This window comes from Amorphotheca resinae (genome assembly GCF_003019875.1).
Source record: "Amorphotheca resinae ATCC 22711 unplaced genomic scaffold M430scaffold_1, whole genome shotgun sequence".
Taxonomy (NCBI): Eukaryota; Fungi; Ascomycota; class Leotiomycetes; order Helotiales; family Amorphothecaceae; genus Amorphotheca; species Amorphotheca resinae.
The window spans coordinates 3453433-3467103 of NW_020194471.1; the positions used below are offsets into that span (position 1 = coordinate 3453433).

Genomic DNA, 13671 nt, shown 5'->3' on the forward strand with positions numbered 1-13671 from the left:
CACGCACACAGTACAACGTTGCTCATCTCATCTCTCAGTAAGCCTTACTAAGGCAACATAATAATGCCGTGGCCACCCCTGCAGCGGAACCGAAGCCGCTGCCCCCCGCGAGAGTCGAGTCTGCATTTCATCAATCAGGATTATTATTATTCAGCAGCTTTCTTTCTTTCTAAGCCGACCCGAGAGGACGGGAGGAGGGTGGGCCGGGTCCGGGTCGGCGTCAGAGAGGGCGCGTGCGCTGTACAATACAGTATCAAAGAGAGCCGGGGCCGGCGGAGATTCCGACGGGGGGACGTGTGCATGTTATGTTTATCCCTTGCTGCGCTCTTATCTGGATGCTTGTGATGCGATCCGATGCGATGCGATGGAGATGGAGAGACCGAGATAGAGATGGAGATGGCGATTGAGATTGAGATTGATGGGCGCAGGGAAAGTGGGAAGGGGGAGGTGGGAGAGAAAGGACCGCGCATGAACTACAACGCCCTACCTGATTCGGGACGTGCTAGGAAAGGAAAAAAGGAAGAAACAAGCAAAGGCGGGGAAAAGGGCTAGACGGGGCGAGAGAGATTTCTTCAACTCGAAGGGATCTAGTCCACACATGGGCCGCGCCTAAAGAAGGAAGAGACAACTCAGCCTTATCTCCTAGGAGCAATAGCATCGCATCGGAATGCCGAGAAGGAGAACTGGCGGCAACGGCGGATGGGGGGCGCGTCGGCAGTGGAGAGGAGGGCGAGGAGACGGAACGACGCTCCCGTCTGGCACTTCTCTTCTCTAGCAAGTTTTGGCTCACGGGGAGAGATCCATCCCTGGGCTCAGCGGCGGGAAATCTCGTATCCCCGCCATACACAGAACAGCAATTTGCGATGAATCTTCGAGGCTGTGGATCTGGCTGGCTGCCACGGTCTAGCCGCTGGCACATGCCAGTGCCACTCTTTCTTAACTCCGGCTGTGGTATTAGTGCTTTGGTCGTGACGGGACCTTCATCTTGATATTCAGACCCGTTCCCTGCCCGACAACATCGAGTTGTCCCGGGCCATCCCCGGCCTGTAATCACCGCCGAGAATACGGTAACACGGCGGTAATCCGGTAATCCAGTCACAGCTCGATAATCATTTTGGCGCGTGGCGCGCCTCTCGGCCAGCAGGGGCATATCTCAAGTGACCGTTTTGCTCTTGACACACAGTCACACACTCGCAGTACTATTGAATGATGCGCTCCGAACTGTCGGGTCTGCATTACTGTGACGGATGCGGATGGATCAGAGGGGCCAGGAGATCTGTTGGCGCGTCTCGAAGGGAGAGAAGAGAGAGGGCACAGAGACGCAGAGCTGCAGAGCGCAGAGCGCAGAGCGCAGATGCGTGGCACGACTCATCGCTCCTCCCATCACCCATCCCTGGCATCTGGGTTTGCCGCCCGCCCCCCCAGTGACCCTGCGCATTTGTGATGGGAATCATGATTCATGGCCTCTGGATGGCTTCACGGTTCCGGCGTGCTGCGCCTGTTTATTGCGCTTGACTTGACTTGCAGGGGCTGCCAATTCCCAGGCCGCGGCCAGCGGGAGATTAGGAGGGAAGAGAGGGGAGAGGAGGGAGAGGAGAGAGAACTGGCCTGAATCTTGATTCCCGACTGGACCCTGCCTGGCATAACGGCATTGATCGCGAGATCGTAACATCGTGATACATGTCGTGGTCCGTGGTTCATGTCAGAAGCCTCCCTCCGCAAATCACCGTGCACCGGCTCTTGGAGAGAAATGCACGTGTGTAAAGGGGCACGCATCATTCTGCAACTCCTCTTGATTCTTTGCCGCCCATCACACAACATCACGCCCCGTGCTTTGCCCGCCGCAAGTCACGGGACCCGCGTCTCATGCGGGTTGAGCACATCGCGGACCCGGGGACGTGGTAGCGAATGCGAAATATGCGAGGGCAGCAGGCCAGTGCGCCCATTTCATCAGGGAATGGCCCAGAATTGCCTATCTAGGTAGGTCATCATGTCTGATGCCGGGAGGGCAGACCACGCGCTAAACCTCTTCGGACGGGGTGATTCTGGAACCTCGGCGATCCCCCGCAAGGATGGCGCGGCGTCTGCACGGCGGACGCAAGACCAGCCGGATGCGGCAAGCGACGCGGCCGATCGCGTGCTGACAAACGGGGGCGGCCGGCGTGATCTGTGTGACCATTGATTGATCACTGATCTGTGTGCCCATCGTGGATCGGGGATCTGTGGCTAGGGCAGTGGAGGTGATGCCGGGTTGGGGGACCGGGGCCGGGAGCTGTGTGTGGCTCGATGAACGAGGGGGCTAGCATGTTTGCGGCAAGGGGCCGGGCGACTGTAGCCGCCCAGGCTGGAGAAGAGAGGGATGGGGGGATGGGGGATGGGGTTGGTGAGGTGCGAGGTAGGTAAGAGGTGCACGGCGGCTTTGGTGAAGGAGGGAGGGTCAGGTAAGCGCGGAGGAATGTTTGCTACGGTATCTGCTGCGGTAGACCAAGGTATGACCAAGGTAAAGGGAACGTCAAACTTGGAAGGTCAGGCATTACCGTATTACCTATCACCAGACGGGATGTAGGATTATACAACGTCGACGAACCCCCGGAATAGCACCCTCAGAGAGTAACTATAGCCAACGGCCCAACGGCTCCCCACATTCATCTCGACGCATCATCTGTGCAACAATAAGGAAGGGTCTAACTCCTAAGAGCAGGTAAGGGGGGCACTTTCTTTTCTCCATCCCCACTCCAAGTGCCGGGTCGTGGCAAGACTCAAGAAATAGCAGCAAGAGGAGGTCGGGCTAGGTACGTACAAAGGGCTCTCTTCCCATGACAGACCCAGAAACATGATCCAAGTCAAAGTATTAGCATGGGAAAAGAAAAAAGAACCAACAACAAGACCCAAAGAAGCAGAGAGAGGAGTCAAAAAAACAGGAAAAAGGAAAGGGAAAGGAAATCAAGATAGGCAAAACCCACCTGCGAGATACCCAAGAAGTACAGATCCCCTTCTCTCTCCCCCCTTGTTCCCCCCCAATCCCCTCCACTTTAGGTACCTAAGGTACGTACCTCTGTATAAGATAATCAATCTAATATACCAGCTTTTCTATAATAACATAATATCATAAAAGCAGATCCAATTTATAATATCAGATGCAACAAGCCCCCCCCCTCCCCCCCCGGTTTCCCTCTCCCTCGGTACCCAATCCGCGACCAGCGATGGCGCCTCCAACTCGGCACTCGCGCGGATTCGACGACAGAGAGATGCGCCCGCTGCTGAAGATTCGAGGGCGTTGTGCAGTGCTGGCTGGCCCCTTGCAAGTGGGAAAGGTAAGGTTAGGTATGGTATGGTATGGTATGGTATGGTATGGTATGGTATGGTATGGGTTTGTGGGTGGGTGAGGGTGAGGGTGAGGGTGAGAGGGGGGAGGGAGGTGGTTTGTGAACATGGGGAGGATTGATTGATTGCCCGATGGATGATATGGGTAAGGTACCTTAGTTTCTTTTTTTTGGTCTAGTTATCTCTTTTATTTCTGATTATTTATTTTTATTTCTTTGCATTCGGCGTTGGTCGATGGTAAGGCCAGGTAGGCAGGTAGCTAAGTGTCTTGTCTTGTCTGTCTGTCTGTGTTGTATATTTCGTGGTTGATGAACGGCTATGCAGGACCGACCCCAAGGTCTGGGCCGCGTTCCCCTCGCTCCGCTCTTTCTTTCCCTTTTTTTCCCTCTCCGTCCGTCTTTTTTTCTCCAACGCGATGCCGGTGCTGGTGACACGGAGCCGTTGTTGGAGGAGCGAAGGGGGTGGTGGCTGAACTGCCCGTTTCTGCATTTATATATAGGGAGGCCGTTCGCCCGTTGGATAAACGATGCTGCTGCATATTCTTCATTCCTCCCTTTCTCTCTTACCTCGCATCTAGATCTCTTCATTGATCCCTTCGTGACCCCTTCGAGATTCATATATCTATATCCCTTCTTATCGATACACCTTCTTCTTCCGGGACCATCGCATATCGATCACCGCGAACCAAGCACCGACGAGCAGACCGTTGATGATATCACCGCCATAGCTGCATATATATCATCAGACGCGAGCTGACACCCCCATCCTACCTGATCCCTTCCTCTCCTCTCCGGCAGGAGAGAGAATGCTCCTGCCCACGCCCGGCCACTCGCCATCCATGCATCCCAGCTCTTTGCCCGCCCAGTCCATGAACCCCGCGGGCAAGATGAACCTCTCCATGATCCTGAACCCGTCTCCCGCCCCAGACGCTGGGGATGCACTCATGATCATGGAGCCGACGACGCTGACGGCGTCGTGGCAGCCCGCGCCCCCTCACAAACTGCCGCCCATGCGCGCCGGACCGCTCACGCCGCCGCTGTCGTACTACGACATCTGCCAGGGCGTGGGCAGCATCGAGATGATGCGGGATCCCGAGGCGCGCTCACAGCAACAGCATAGGTATGGCGCCCCCCTGAGTCCCGTCGAGAGATGGGGATACGCGCCGTCGCCTCGAAGGGAGGGCACGGGCGGCGAGGCGGCAAACCGCACCCCCCACAACCTCCCTCGGGTGGGTGGTCCTCGCGAGCACTGCGCTGGCGCAGACGTCGAGTACTGGGGCGCGAGACGGCGGCCTACTCAAGAGACTGCCGAAGAGATGGATCTCGATCCGCCCGAGGCGTATTCGACCTCCGAGCCGGATCGCGACCTGCGCCGGGGGAGCATCCAGCTGTGCGACATCCGGCACCAGCGCAGGAATAAACAGCAGCGGCGCGGCTCCGCACCACACTCGTCGATGCGCCGCAGTCCGAATCACAAGTCTGCTGCCGACTCGCGCTCCCCTACAGCACTCACCCTCTACTCTGCCTCCCCATCCTCGCCGGGCGCACCCAAAGGGCCCTACTGCAACAAAGCGTACCTCCGCGAACAGGTCGACTGGATCCGGTACATGAAAGAAGACTGCCACGTCTGCTACAACGCCATGTGTGCGGAATTCGACAAGCTGTGGCCGGCGGAGCGGAAGACGGCGCAGTGCTTCTCGGCGCGGCTGTATCGTGACAATAAGATCCCGCGGCTCGACGCACAGCGGCGGCCAATGTTCGACGAGAATGGGAAGCTGCTGCTGGACGACGCCAAGGTGAGGGGCCGGGCGACCATCGAGGGCCGTGTCAAGGGCGTCCCGTTTACCCTCGTCGACAAGTATCCGTGGCGGGCCGTGGAGTATCCCTGGGTTAGTGAGGAGCATAAGGAGCTCGCGCGGAGGATCTTGCAGGGTAATGACCCGACGGACCCAGCAGGAAGTGAGTACTCCCAATCCCCCCCCTTTTCTTCACCCTCCCGCTAACCATCATGGGCGATAGCAAAAGCAATGTGGCGCAAAGTCCTCCGCATGGTCGAAGAACACCGCGAGCCATAAACCTACCTACCTTACCTCCCTCTGCTACCTACCTACCTAGGGACCTATCCCTAAATCCTCTTCCCCCCCTTTTTTTCCCTCTTTCTTTTCCATCTTCAGGCTCTATCTATCTGGAAGGTTAATAAATATCCCATCCCAATCGCGTATTATGTAATGTATCCGGAATCCGGTGGTGGCAGGCAGTCGTGTTTTTTTTTTGTTTTTTTTGTTTTGTTGGGCGTCGAGGCGGGGGGGTGGTAATCTGGTCTGTTCTGCACTGTTTCTGTTTCTGTTTCTGTTCTGTTCATGTCAATAAGTCAATCAAGAAGGGAGGGAGGGAGAGGAAATTGGAAATTGGGAATGGAATACGTTAAATGAGGGAGTGGGATGAGATGAGATGGGGAGAGATAGGTGTGTGTGCATTCATCCATGCACAAAAGGCATGTATGTATGCATGTATGTATGTACGAAACGTCGGGCATATATTTGACTCTACATCGTGGTGCGTATCGTACAGGAGGTGAGGTGAGGTATTAGGTAGATCTCCAGCTGATCATCGTGCGTGCACTGACCTCGGAATGCCACCCCCACATCATCTCCATATCGCACCCCACACCTACTCTCCACTCCCGCTCCCGCTCCCGCTCCCGCTCAAACCCCTCAAATCTCAAAACTCCTCCACATCTCGATCCGCACGTCCTACCATCCAGCCCCTCCCCCTCCCCCACGGAAACCTCGTCGCATCATCCCCCTTATGCAGATCCTCATCATCACTAAACGTAGCATCATCAAAGCCCTCCTCGTCCTCCGGCTCCTGCATATGATGGTAGCGATACACATTCCTATCAAACTCATCATCGGAATCGACCTCGTCGTCGGGATAGTCGGCCGAGTAGTGATTCTCGGCATTCTCGTCCTCCTCCTCCTCGTCGTCGAGGTCTGAGTTGGTGTCCGAGGAGGAGTGGTAGAAGGCGTCGATGTCGGGCTGGGAGTCGAGAACGAGAAGCCCGAATGATGATTCTGGGTCGTTGGCTGTGATGGAGGGTGGGAGGGAGGTCGTGGGGATCCGGATGTACGTGTCGATTACGTACTCGCCTTCTTCTTCTTCTTCTTCTTCATCTTCCTCTTCTTCTGCTTCTGAGACGTCGGTGTCCATATCCATACCGGAATGGGTCGTAGGGACGACTTCATCAGGGTGCCGTTCTTGATAGCGGAGGGCGGGCTTGCGGGGCTTGAATCGAGAGGGTGTGCTCTTTCGCGGGGTGGCCCGAGATGGGGGTGGTGGAGGGTGCGTTGGTGCTTCGGAGGCCGCGATGCTGCGCCCAATCTCTTGCAGCGTGTAGGCTTGCATCTCCTTGGCCAGTTGCTCCGAGGTTACGTCCCATGGCATCACGAGACCCGAAGGCAAGCTGACGTTTCGAGCGGGCGTGCTGGGAGTGGCTGCCGGAGCTAGACTGCTCTGAGAGTTCTTCTTGGCTGGTACGCGTGCGGCGAGGCCAGGTTTCTTTTGCGGTCGGGCGGGCTCGGGCAAGGGGGTTGTGGGCGTCGTGGGTTGCTGCGTGGGAGGTGTTGTTGTTCCATCTCGAGAGGGTCGTCGGCGGGCTCGTCGTTCGACGAAGACGGTGGGGGTACGCTTCTGGATCTTCCCGCCTAGGACTGGGCTCTGGGTCCTGGAACTGATCGAGCTTCGTGATATGTGGAAGCGGCGGTGCCGGGCGATTTCAAGAGCCGTGGGGGTGCCATCGTCGTTGGGGGGTTGCTGAGCGCTCTGGCTGTTTGTAGAGGGAGGAGCATCTGGCCCAACCTCGCCAGCTCCATGTTCTAGTCCGCTCCCCAGTTGGCTTGCTTGTGATTTCTGCTGAGCACTCAGAGATGCAGAGCTGGAAGCACCGGGTAATGGCTTGATCTGCCGGCCTTGAAGAGCTTTTTGTGTTGTGTTAGACGCATCGTAGGTAGGTGCCGAGTCATCACCGGTAGGCTGCTGTCGTGTAAATACGAATTCTGTAGCGCGGCGCTGTCGTTTCCCACTAAGTTCATGCACACCTGTATGTGATCAGCTGGGATCTCTACCGCGGGAAGATTCGTCCTTACGGAGAAATTCAACTGGGTCGTCCGTGGCCTTCCTCTTGATGTGGATAGTCGATGGCGGGAGAGACATTTTGAGAAGAGAGCGTGGGCCGTGCGAGAAGATGGAGCTCAAGATAGAGTGTGGCTTGGTGAGACGAGCATCAAGCTCTATTGTCCACTATGCTATGATTCTGTAGATGCTAAGGTGTCCAAAGACTGAGAAGGCGACACATGTGGTGGAGTCTACATGTTGTCTTGGACAGATGTTGGCCTGAGGTTAAAATTCACATGCACTTGGGACTAGGTAGCGAGTTCAAACCTCAGGTACCAGGTACCTCACTCCAGTATCGATTATTTATCTTGAATAATCAGGTAGATACCTACCTACCTATGCTTCTTGACAATTTGGCTCCTCTCTTCTCTTTGTCGTATTTGAAATCGGAATCTTGATAGCCCCATCCCGTTGTTGCAATCTTTGCATGGGCCCTTTGAGATCTACATTGTAGGGAGGGGAGGATCGGCAATAAAAAACTCAAGGCTTGAAACAACAAAATACTTGTCAAAAGCCTTAACCCGGAAACATGTAAAGTTGAAACTATAAGAGCCAAGGCATCTGTTCTTCAAGCATCCTTTGCTTCAAGGAGAACTTTCTTCAGGGTCTCTCGTCCTTAGGTCATCGACATATACCCGTCACTGTGATGCAACTATCTATTTAAAGTTAAACTAGCTATTATCTCCGCCTATACCCTTCAAAGCCACAACCAAGGACCCTACCGTGGCAACTGTGGCGGGTTACTCTGGACACAACAACGGCTCAAAGGCTCGACGGGCCTGTTGTGGCACAGGTTCTTGCAAAGCGATGATTGGAGTGGAAGTCGGCAACATGTGCGGTGTACTGAACAATGTTCTGACGCCATCCGGAATCCGAGGCGGGGAACTTGTGGCGGGGAAGCTGGGCAGTAGAGGTATGGATGGCATGGTACGATGAACACAGAGGCTGAATTGAACATCCGTTAATCCAGCTGCTTCTTCCCCTCTCTACCCCTCTTCCTCTGCTCTTGTTCATGAATTTTGTATCATTATCAAAGACTGTCGGAATTCATCACACAGCTGTCTCCGTCTTTGTGAATCGCGAGGGGCAAATGTGTTGGCGTTGACGCACGTTTCCTGCTGCTGTCTTGTTTTAATGACCTCAGCACTGGCAGCCTTGTCATCAGCCGTGTTCTACCAATTCAGCATATGACCAAGAACAGACGCCTGCGCGGCTTCTTTGACGTCGCTGTCGCTGTCCCACAACAGTATCTCAATGCCGTCGTCATATGATGACCTAGATACACGTTCAGACTTGTCGGTGGTGAAGATACTTTCCCCGTATTGAAACTGGCCGTCTTGAGAAGATAGCAGGTAGGGTTTCCGGCTTTCTGCACGAAAGTTTGCACGAAGCCCAACAATATCGTATGATTTCACTTCATCGTCTCTTTGCACTGCGAGGCCTTCGCAAGGCTCACTTAGTCGTCAATTCACCATTCACTATGTGTCGAGGAAGTCTCTGCGCGTTGGCTGACTTCGATTAAAGATTTGCTCCTGCCTCACCGGGTATACGTAACACCACGAGTCAATCTCCCCAACTCTCCCTCCCTCTATCTTGAGAATCCAACCAGCAACCACAATCAAGCCCTCGGCGACGGATGCCACAGCTCTCAGACAATCCAGCCCATCATGACATCCCGAAGAACAGTCGTTCCGATTGAATTCTCTAAGCCTGGGGTTCAGCCGCCTGTCTATCTCGCGGGTTCTTTCTCGGATCCAGCCTGGCAGCCCCAAGAAATGCGCTTTACGGTCGACGACCAGAACCAGCACCGGTATCACAAAGAGGTTGAAGTAGAGGAAGGAAAGGAGTATCAGTACAAGTTTCGCATTGGGAATGGGGACTGGTGGATGTTGGATGAGGATTCGCCGACTGGTAAGTTCCATTGCTGATCACGTCTTTGCAGATCGACAAGCAGTTCACCTGCCTCTATCACTTGGTAGGAGCATCTTGATAGCTGATGCATTTCTTCTACAGCAACGGATGATGCAGGTAATCGAAACAACATACTTGCCGTCTCCATCCACCAGGAATCTACCGAAACCGGGCAGTCGCAGCAATCATCAAAGGTTTCTGCTCCATCAGCGACACTCGACAAGATGGATCCTGAACTTGAAACCAAGGGCGACACTGGAGCAAAGGCGTCAATGAAAGACGACAAGAAACCCACTTACGCAAGCGTTGTAGCTAGGCAAAATCACGTCGAGCCAGACAATGCCCTGACAAGAGACCAAACAAGTACCCCCGAGCTGGCGAATGTTGCAGCAGAGGTTGCGGATGCAGCTACGATTCTCGATAAAGAACCACCCACGCCCCCTATTCCCGACGAAGAAGCTGGTCGGATTGGCTTTAGACGTATGTCTCTGACTCCTATTCCCGATGTCGCGGCCACAGCAGCAGAGGTCGCCGAGAGTGCGGCGATTATAGATGATGAAGATGAGCCAGATGAGGATGAGCAAAGAGTAAGTTTCTCAGTCGCAAAATTCTAGCTTCTTCCTGTTTTGCTGACACCTGGGAGCTTCAAATGCCTCCGATATATGCCATGGTTCCTGGCGACGAGATGACCGAATCAGGTACAGTGACTCCATGGGAAGACCGAGCTCCTCTCTTTGCACATGAGTGTGTCCAGCGTCCAGAAACCGAGGATAAAGAGCCAGGTGCACCTGAGACACCAGGAGCGGCCCTTGGACAGGTAGAAACTAACATCGATCCCAATGACCCCACGATTGAAGCCTTTCCAAGTGAGCGTCGTTTGATCCTGGAGAGCGTCAGAACATCAGCTAGCCGTCTGAACGAGGATGAGACAGCAATCGAAACCTCTTCATCCCCGGTTATTGGGCCTGAACCCTATGTTGAGCGTCTTGGAGCCCCTTCTCCATCGCCGCACCTGGAAACTAGCGGAGGCTCTCTTGACTCTATTCCGGAAGACAGCAATCGAGAAGAAGCTGCTACTAGTGATGAGTTGGACAATGAAGGGCCGGGTCCAAGTATTGATGGCCATGAGGTTAGCCCCAGGGAGATCGTATCTCCCATGGAGGGTCCCACTGATACCGTCGAATCAGCCACCCCGGGCGCGAGCTTGAAGGCTCAATCCAGTGATAAGCCTTTTGAACAGTCGGTCGAGAATACAGCGGCAGCAAGCAGAAGCGAAGAGGGGGGCGACCAGACGCAGCTTACGAAGCGCAAAGCACCGTCGCCCGCGGCGGAACGACCAGCGACTCCATCATCGATGCGCCCGACCGGCCAGGATGCGAAACCCAAGGGCTTTCTGAGGAGCTTCCTGAGCCTCATCTTTATAGACTGGATTGGAGGCCTGATCACAAGAATATGTGGTGGTGACCGTCATGCGTAAGGCAACGCAGCTACTTACTGCGACCCCTTTGCTTTCTCCCTCTTCTTCCCCTCTCCCTTTCGATCTGGGGACTTTCAAGAGCCCAACCCCCACTTGAGCACTGCTGATAAGCGTCTTCACGTACAGGCTGCTGGCCATGACAGCACTCGTCCTCGTCACTGTTCCCCCTGCTGTGTATCTCTACTACCTGATCAACTCAAACCTGGCTCCCCAATACCACATTCCCCATGCGGCGAAAACAAGATAGCACAGAATGGGAATACATACCCTCCGGAGGAACATCAGGTGGAATAGCAGACAATGTATGATATGAGCTCTTATGTAGCCCGTCTAGTAAATCCAATTGCGTACTGAGAGTGGTTGAAACGTGATGCGCAGTGGGGGGGTAATTTGAATAATTTGATTGGTTTATTATATTTATACGGAGTACGCAAGCCTCGCCTCCCCGGAAGTGCTTTGGATGGAGCCGTTCTCTAAGCCATACCTTATATATATATGGATCGCTATGGGGCCGCTCGCTGACTGGTCTTAGACTAAACGCTTTCTCAACTTCTCAAGGACCCCCAAGGACTCTAACTGTTGACGGCGCAGGATAGCGCTGATCTAAAATGTAGCTAACGTGGCAGCTGTCGAGCCAACGGTCGCCCCGCGTGGGGAATATTACGGAGAATGAGTCCATGGGAAAGGGGTCCAGTCCAGTCGTCCAGTCCAGTCCAATCCAATCCAATACGTGCAGAGAGACGTACGAGTCCCTTTACGTACCTTGCAGGGCTAAACGGGCGACAACCGAGGACACAGCCTTCTGCGCACGGCTGCTTACATCCCTCCCTGCTCGCCCAGGGGCGCGGCAATGGACAACATCAGAACAAGATGGCCGCCCAATTCTGCGAACTTGTGCTTTTCCTCTCAATCACTTCACCTCGATAGCACAGCTTGTTCTTCACGATCATGGCTGCCGACTATCGCGCTATTCCTCGTTCATCGTTAGACCTTGACGATGAGCTCAAGGACCGGCGCCCTCATGTGCGATCCTTCCCCTATCTCGCCTCCTTCAACTCCTTTACCACCTTCAACTCTCTCAATTCCTTCACCACTGTCGTCCGCACAGGGCGCCGTTACTGCAGACCTCTCCACATCTCCATCTTCATCGTCCTCCTCTTCCTCCTCCAGATCGCATTCAACGCCTCCTACGCCTCCCCGCCAGCGTTTGATATCCAGCCCAATGAAACCGTGTTCATAGCGGCCAACATCATCGACGGTCCTCTCATAAATGGTGTATGGGGCAAGTCAATATTGGATTTGGTGGACCTGATTGGGAAGGATCGAGTATACGTGTCGATATACGGCGGGCCAACCGTTGCCCTGAAGGAGTTGGAGGCGAAGTTGGAGTGCGGGAAGAGCATCGTGTCAGAGGAAGAGGACCCGATTGATTTGGATGGCTTCACACGCACCAAGTTGCCGACGGGTGAGAGTAGGATCAAGCGCATTGCATACCTGGCTGAGGTGCGGAACCGGGCGTTGAAACCACTCGATACACTGTCGCAGAGATACGACAAGCTGCTCTTCATCAATGATGTTATCTTCAAGCCCCAGGACGCCACGAGGCTACTGTGGGGAACCAATGTAAATGAGGAGACGGGGAAGACGGAGTACAAAGCGGCGTGTGGGGCGGATTTCATCAAGTTCTGGAAGTTCTACGATACCTTCGCCACTAGAGATAATGAGGGGTATAGTATGGGCGTACCCATATTTCCCTGGTTTGCCAACGCGGGAGAGGCAGAGAGTAGGAGGGATGTTCTGCATGGGAAGAGTGCGGTTAGGGTGAAGAGCTGTTGGGGCGGAATAGTGGCTTTTGACGCGCGGTACTTCCAGCGTGATCCAGAGGTCGGAAAGATTGGCACCACGCCGCCAGAAGAGCACACGAATTTGGATCCTCCACGGCATGTTGACGCTGGCCAAGAGAAGAGGGCAGATGAGAACGTCCTCCAGCCAACGCTCCCCTTACGGTTCAGGGCAAGTCCCGAGCCGTTCTGGGACGCCAGCGAATGCTGTCTTATCCACGCAGATCTCATGGCTGCTCCCTCTCCCACTACCCCAGCCACCCTTCCTCCTCACTCCGGTTTCATGCAACACGCCCCAGCCAACAAGGAGCAATGGGGTGCCGGAATCTACATGAACCCCTACGTCCGCGTCGCCTACGACGCCAACACCTACTCGCTGCTCTGGATGATGAAACGTGTCGAGCGCCTCCTCGTCCTCCCTCAAGGCCTCATCAACCACTTCGTACACATGCCGTGGTTTGACCCACGGAGGACTGAGGTTGCGGGCCAGATAGTCCAGGACCGGCTATGGGTCCCGTCGAGTATCAAGAAGCCGGGAGAGAACGACACCGAGCAAGCGGGTTCAAGCCTCTTGGAGAACAGAGGCCTGCTAGGCAGACGAGCAACAATCGGGATGCTCAAGGGACCCGAATACTGGGCGAGCAAAGGCCACTATGTAAACTACTCGCGGACGGCTGGGCGCGGCGGCTTCTGCGGTATCCGGCGCCTCCTCGTTCTCAAGGAAGGCAAGTGGGGCGAGGACGGCGGCGGCAACTGGGACACCCTAGACGTGATCCCCCCTCTCGACTCATCATGAGAATCGACGAAAAACAAAAAGGAAAAGGACAGAAAAAGGACAGAAAAAGAACATAGATCTCGATTTTGTTACAGGCATCACGTCTCCGCTTCAGAGTTGATTTCTGAACGCCTACGTGGTAAGGATCAAGACCTCGTTTCGCACGATAAA

General features: G+C 54.7%; 5 protein-coding genes across 5 annotated transcripts; 3 read left to right on the plus strand and 2 right to left on the minus strand.

The window, feature by feature from the left end:
• Positions 1-3392: 3392 nt before the first annotated feature.
• On the minus strand, positions 3393-4035 carry M430DRAFT_164539 (hypothetical protein). The gene has a single exon (XM_024863463.1). It carries the CDS (start codon positions 3939-3941, stop codon positions 3522-3524), a length of 420 nt encoding a protein of 139 aa, XP_024725749.1. The 5' UTR covers positions 3942-4035; the 3' UTR covers positions 3393-3521.
• A 94-nt stretch (positions 4036-4129) lies between these two features.
• On the plus strand, positions 4130-5452 carry M430DRAFT_24578 (hypothetical protein; the record flags this gene model as incomplete). The annotated part of the gene is made up of 2 exons (XM_024865096.1): positions 4130-5282; positions 5439-5452. The coding sequence occupies 2 exons, from the start codon at positions 4130-4132 to the stop codon at positions 5450-5452; spliced, it is 1167 nt and encodes a 388-aa protein (XP_024725750.1).
• A 383-nt stretch (positions 5453-5835) lies between these two features.
• Positions 5836-7732, minus strand: M430DRAFT_63382 (hypothetical protein). Its single transcript, XM_024869051.1, has 2 exons — positions 7469-7732; positions 5836-7420 (listed from the first exon to the last, which is right to left on the minus strand). Exons 1-2 carry the CDS (start codon positions 7533-7535, stop codon positions 6045-6047), a joined length of 1443 nt encoding a protein of 480 aa, XP_024725751.1. The 5' UTR covers positions 7536-7732; the 3' UTR covers positions 5836-6044.
• A 1044-nt stretch (positions 7733-8776) lies between these two features.
• M430DRAFT_164582 (hypothetical protein) lies at positions 8777-11166 on the plus strand. Its single transcript, XM_024863466.1, has 5 exons — positions 8777-8899; positions 9021-9407; positions 9510-9994; positions 10051-10880; positions 11011-11166. The coding sequence occupies exons 2-5, from the start codon at positions 9164-9166 to the stop codon at positions 11129-11131; spliced, it is 1680 nt and encodes a 559-aa protein (XP_024725752.1). The 5' UTR covers positions 8777-8899; positions 9021-9163; the 3' UTR covers positions 11132-11166.
• A 939-nt stretch (positions 11167-12105) lies between these two features.
• Positions 12106-13497, plus strand: M430DRAFT_71652 (glycosyltransferase family 69 protein; the record flags this gene model as incomplete). The annotated part of the gene is made up of 2 exons (XM_024869515.1): positions 12106-13246; positions 13373-13497. Coding segments are annotated over 2 exons (1266 nt in total), but the record flags the coding sequence as incomplete, so codon positions are not given.
• Between the last annotated feature and the right edge of the window lie 174 nt (positions 13498-13671).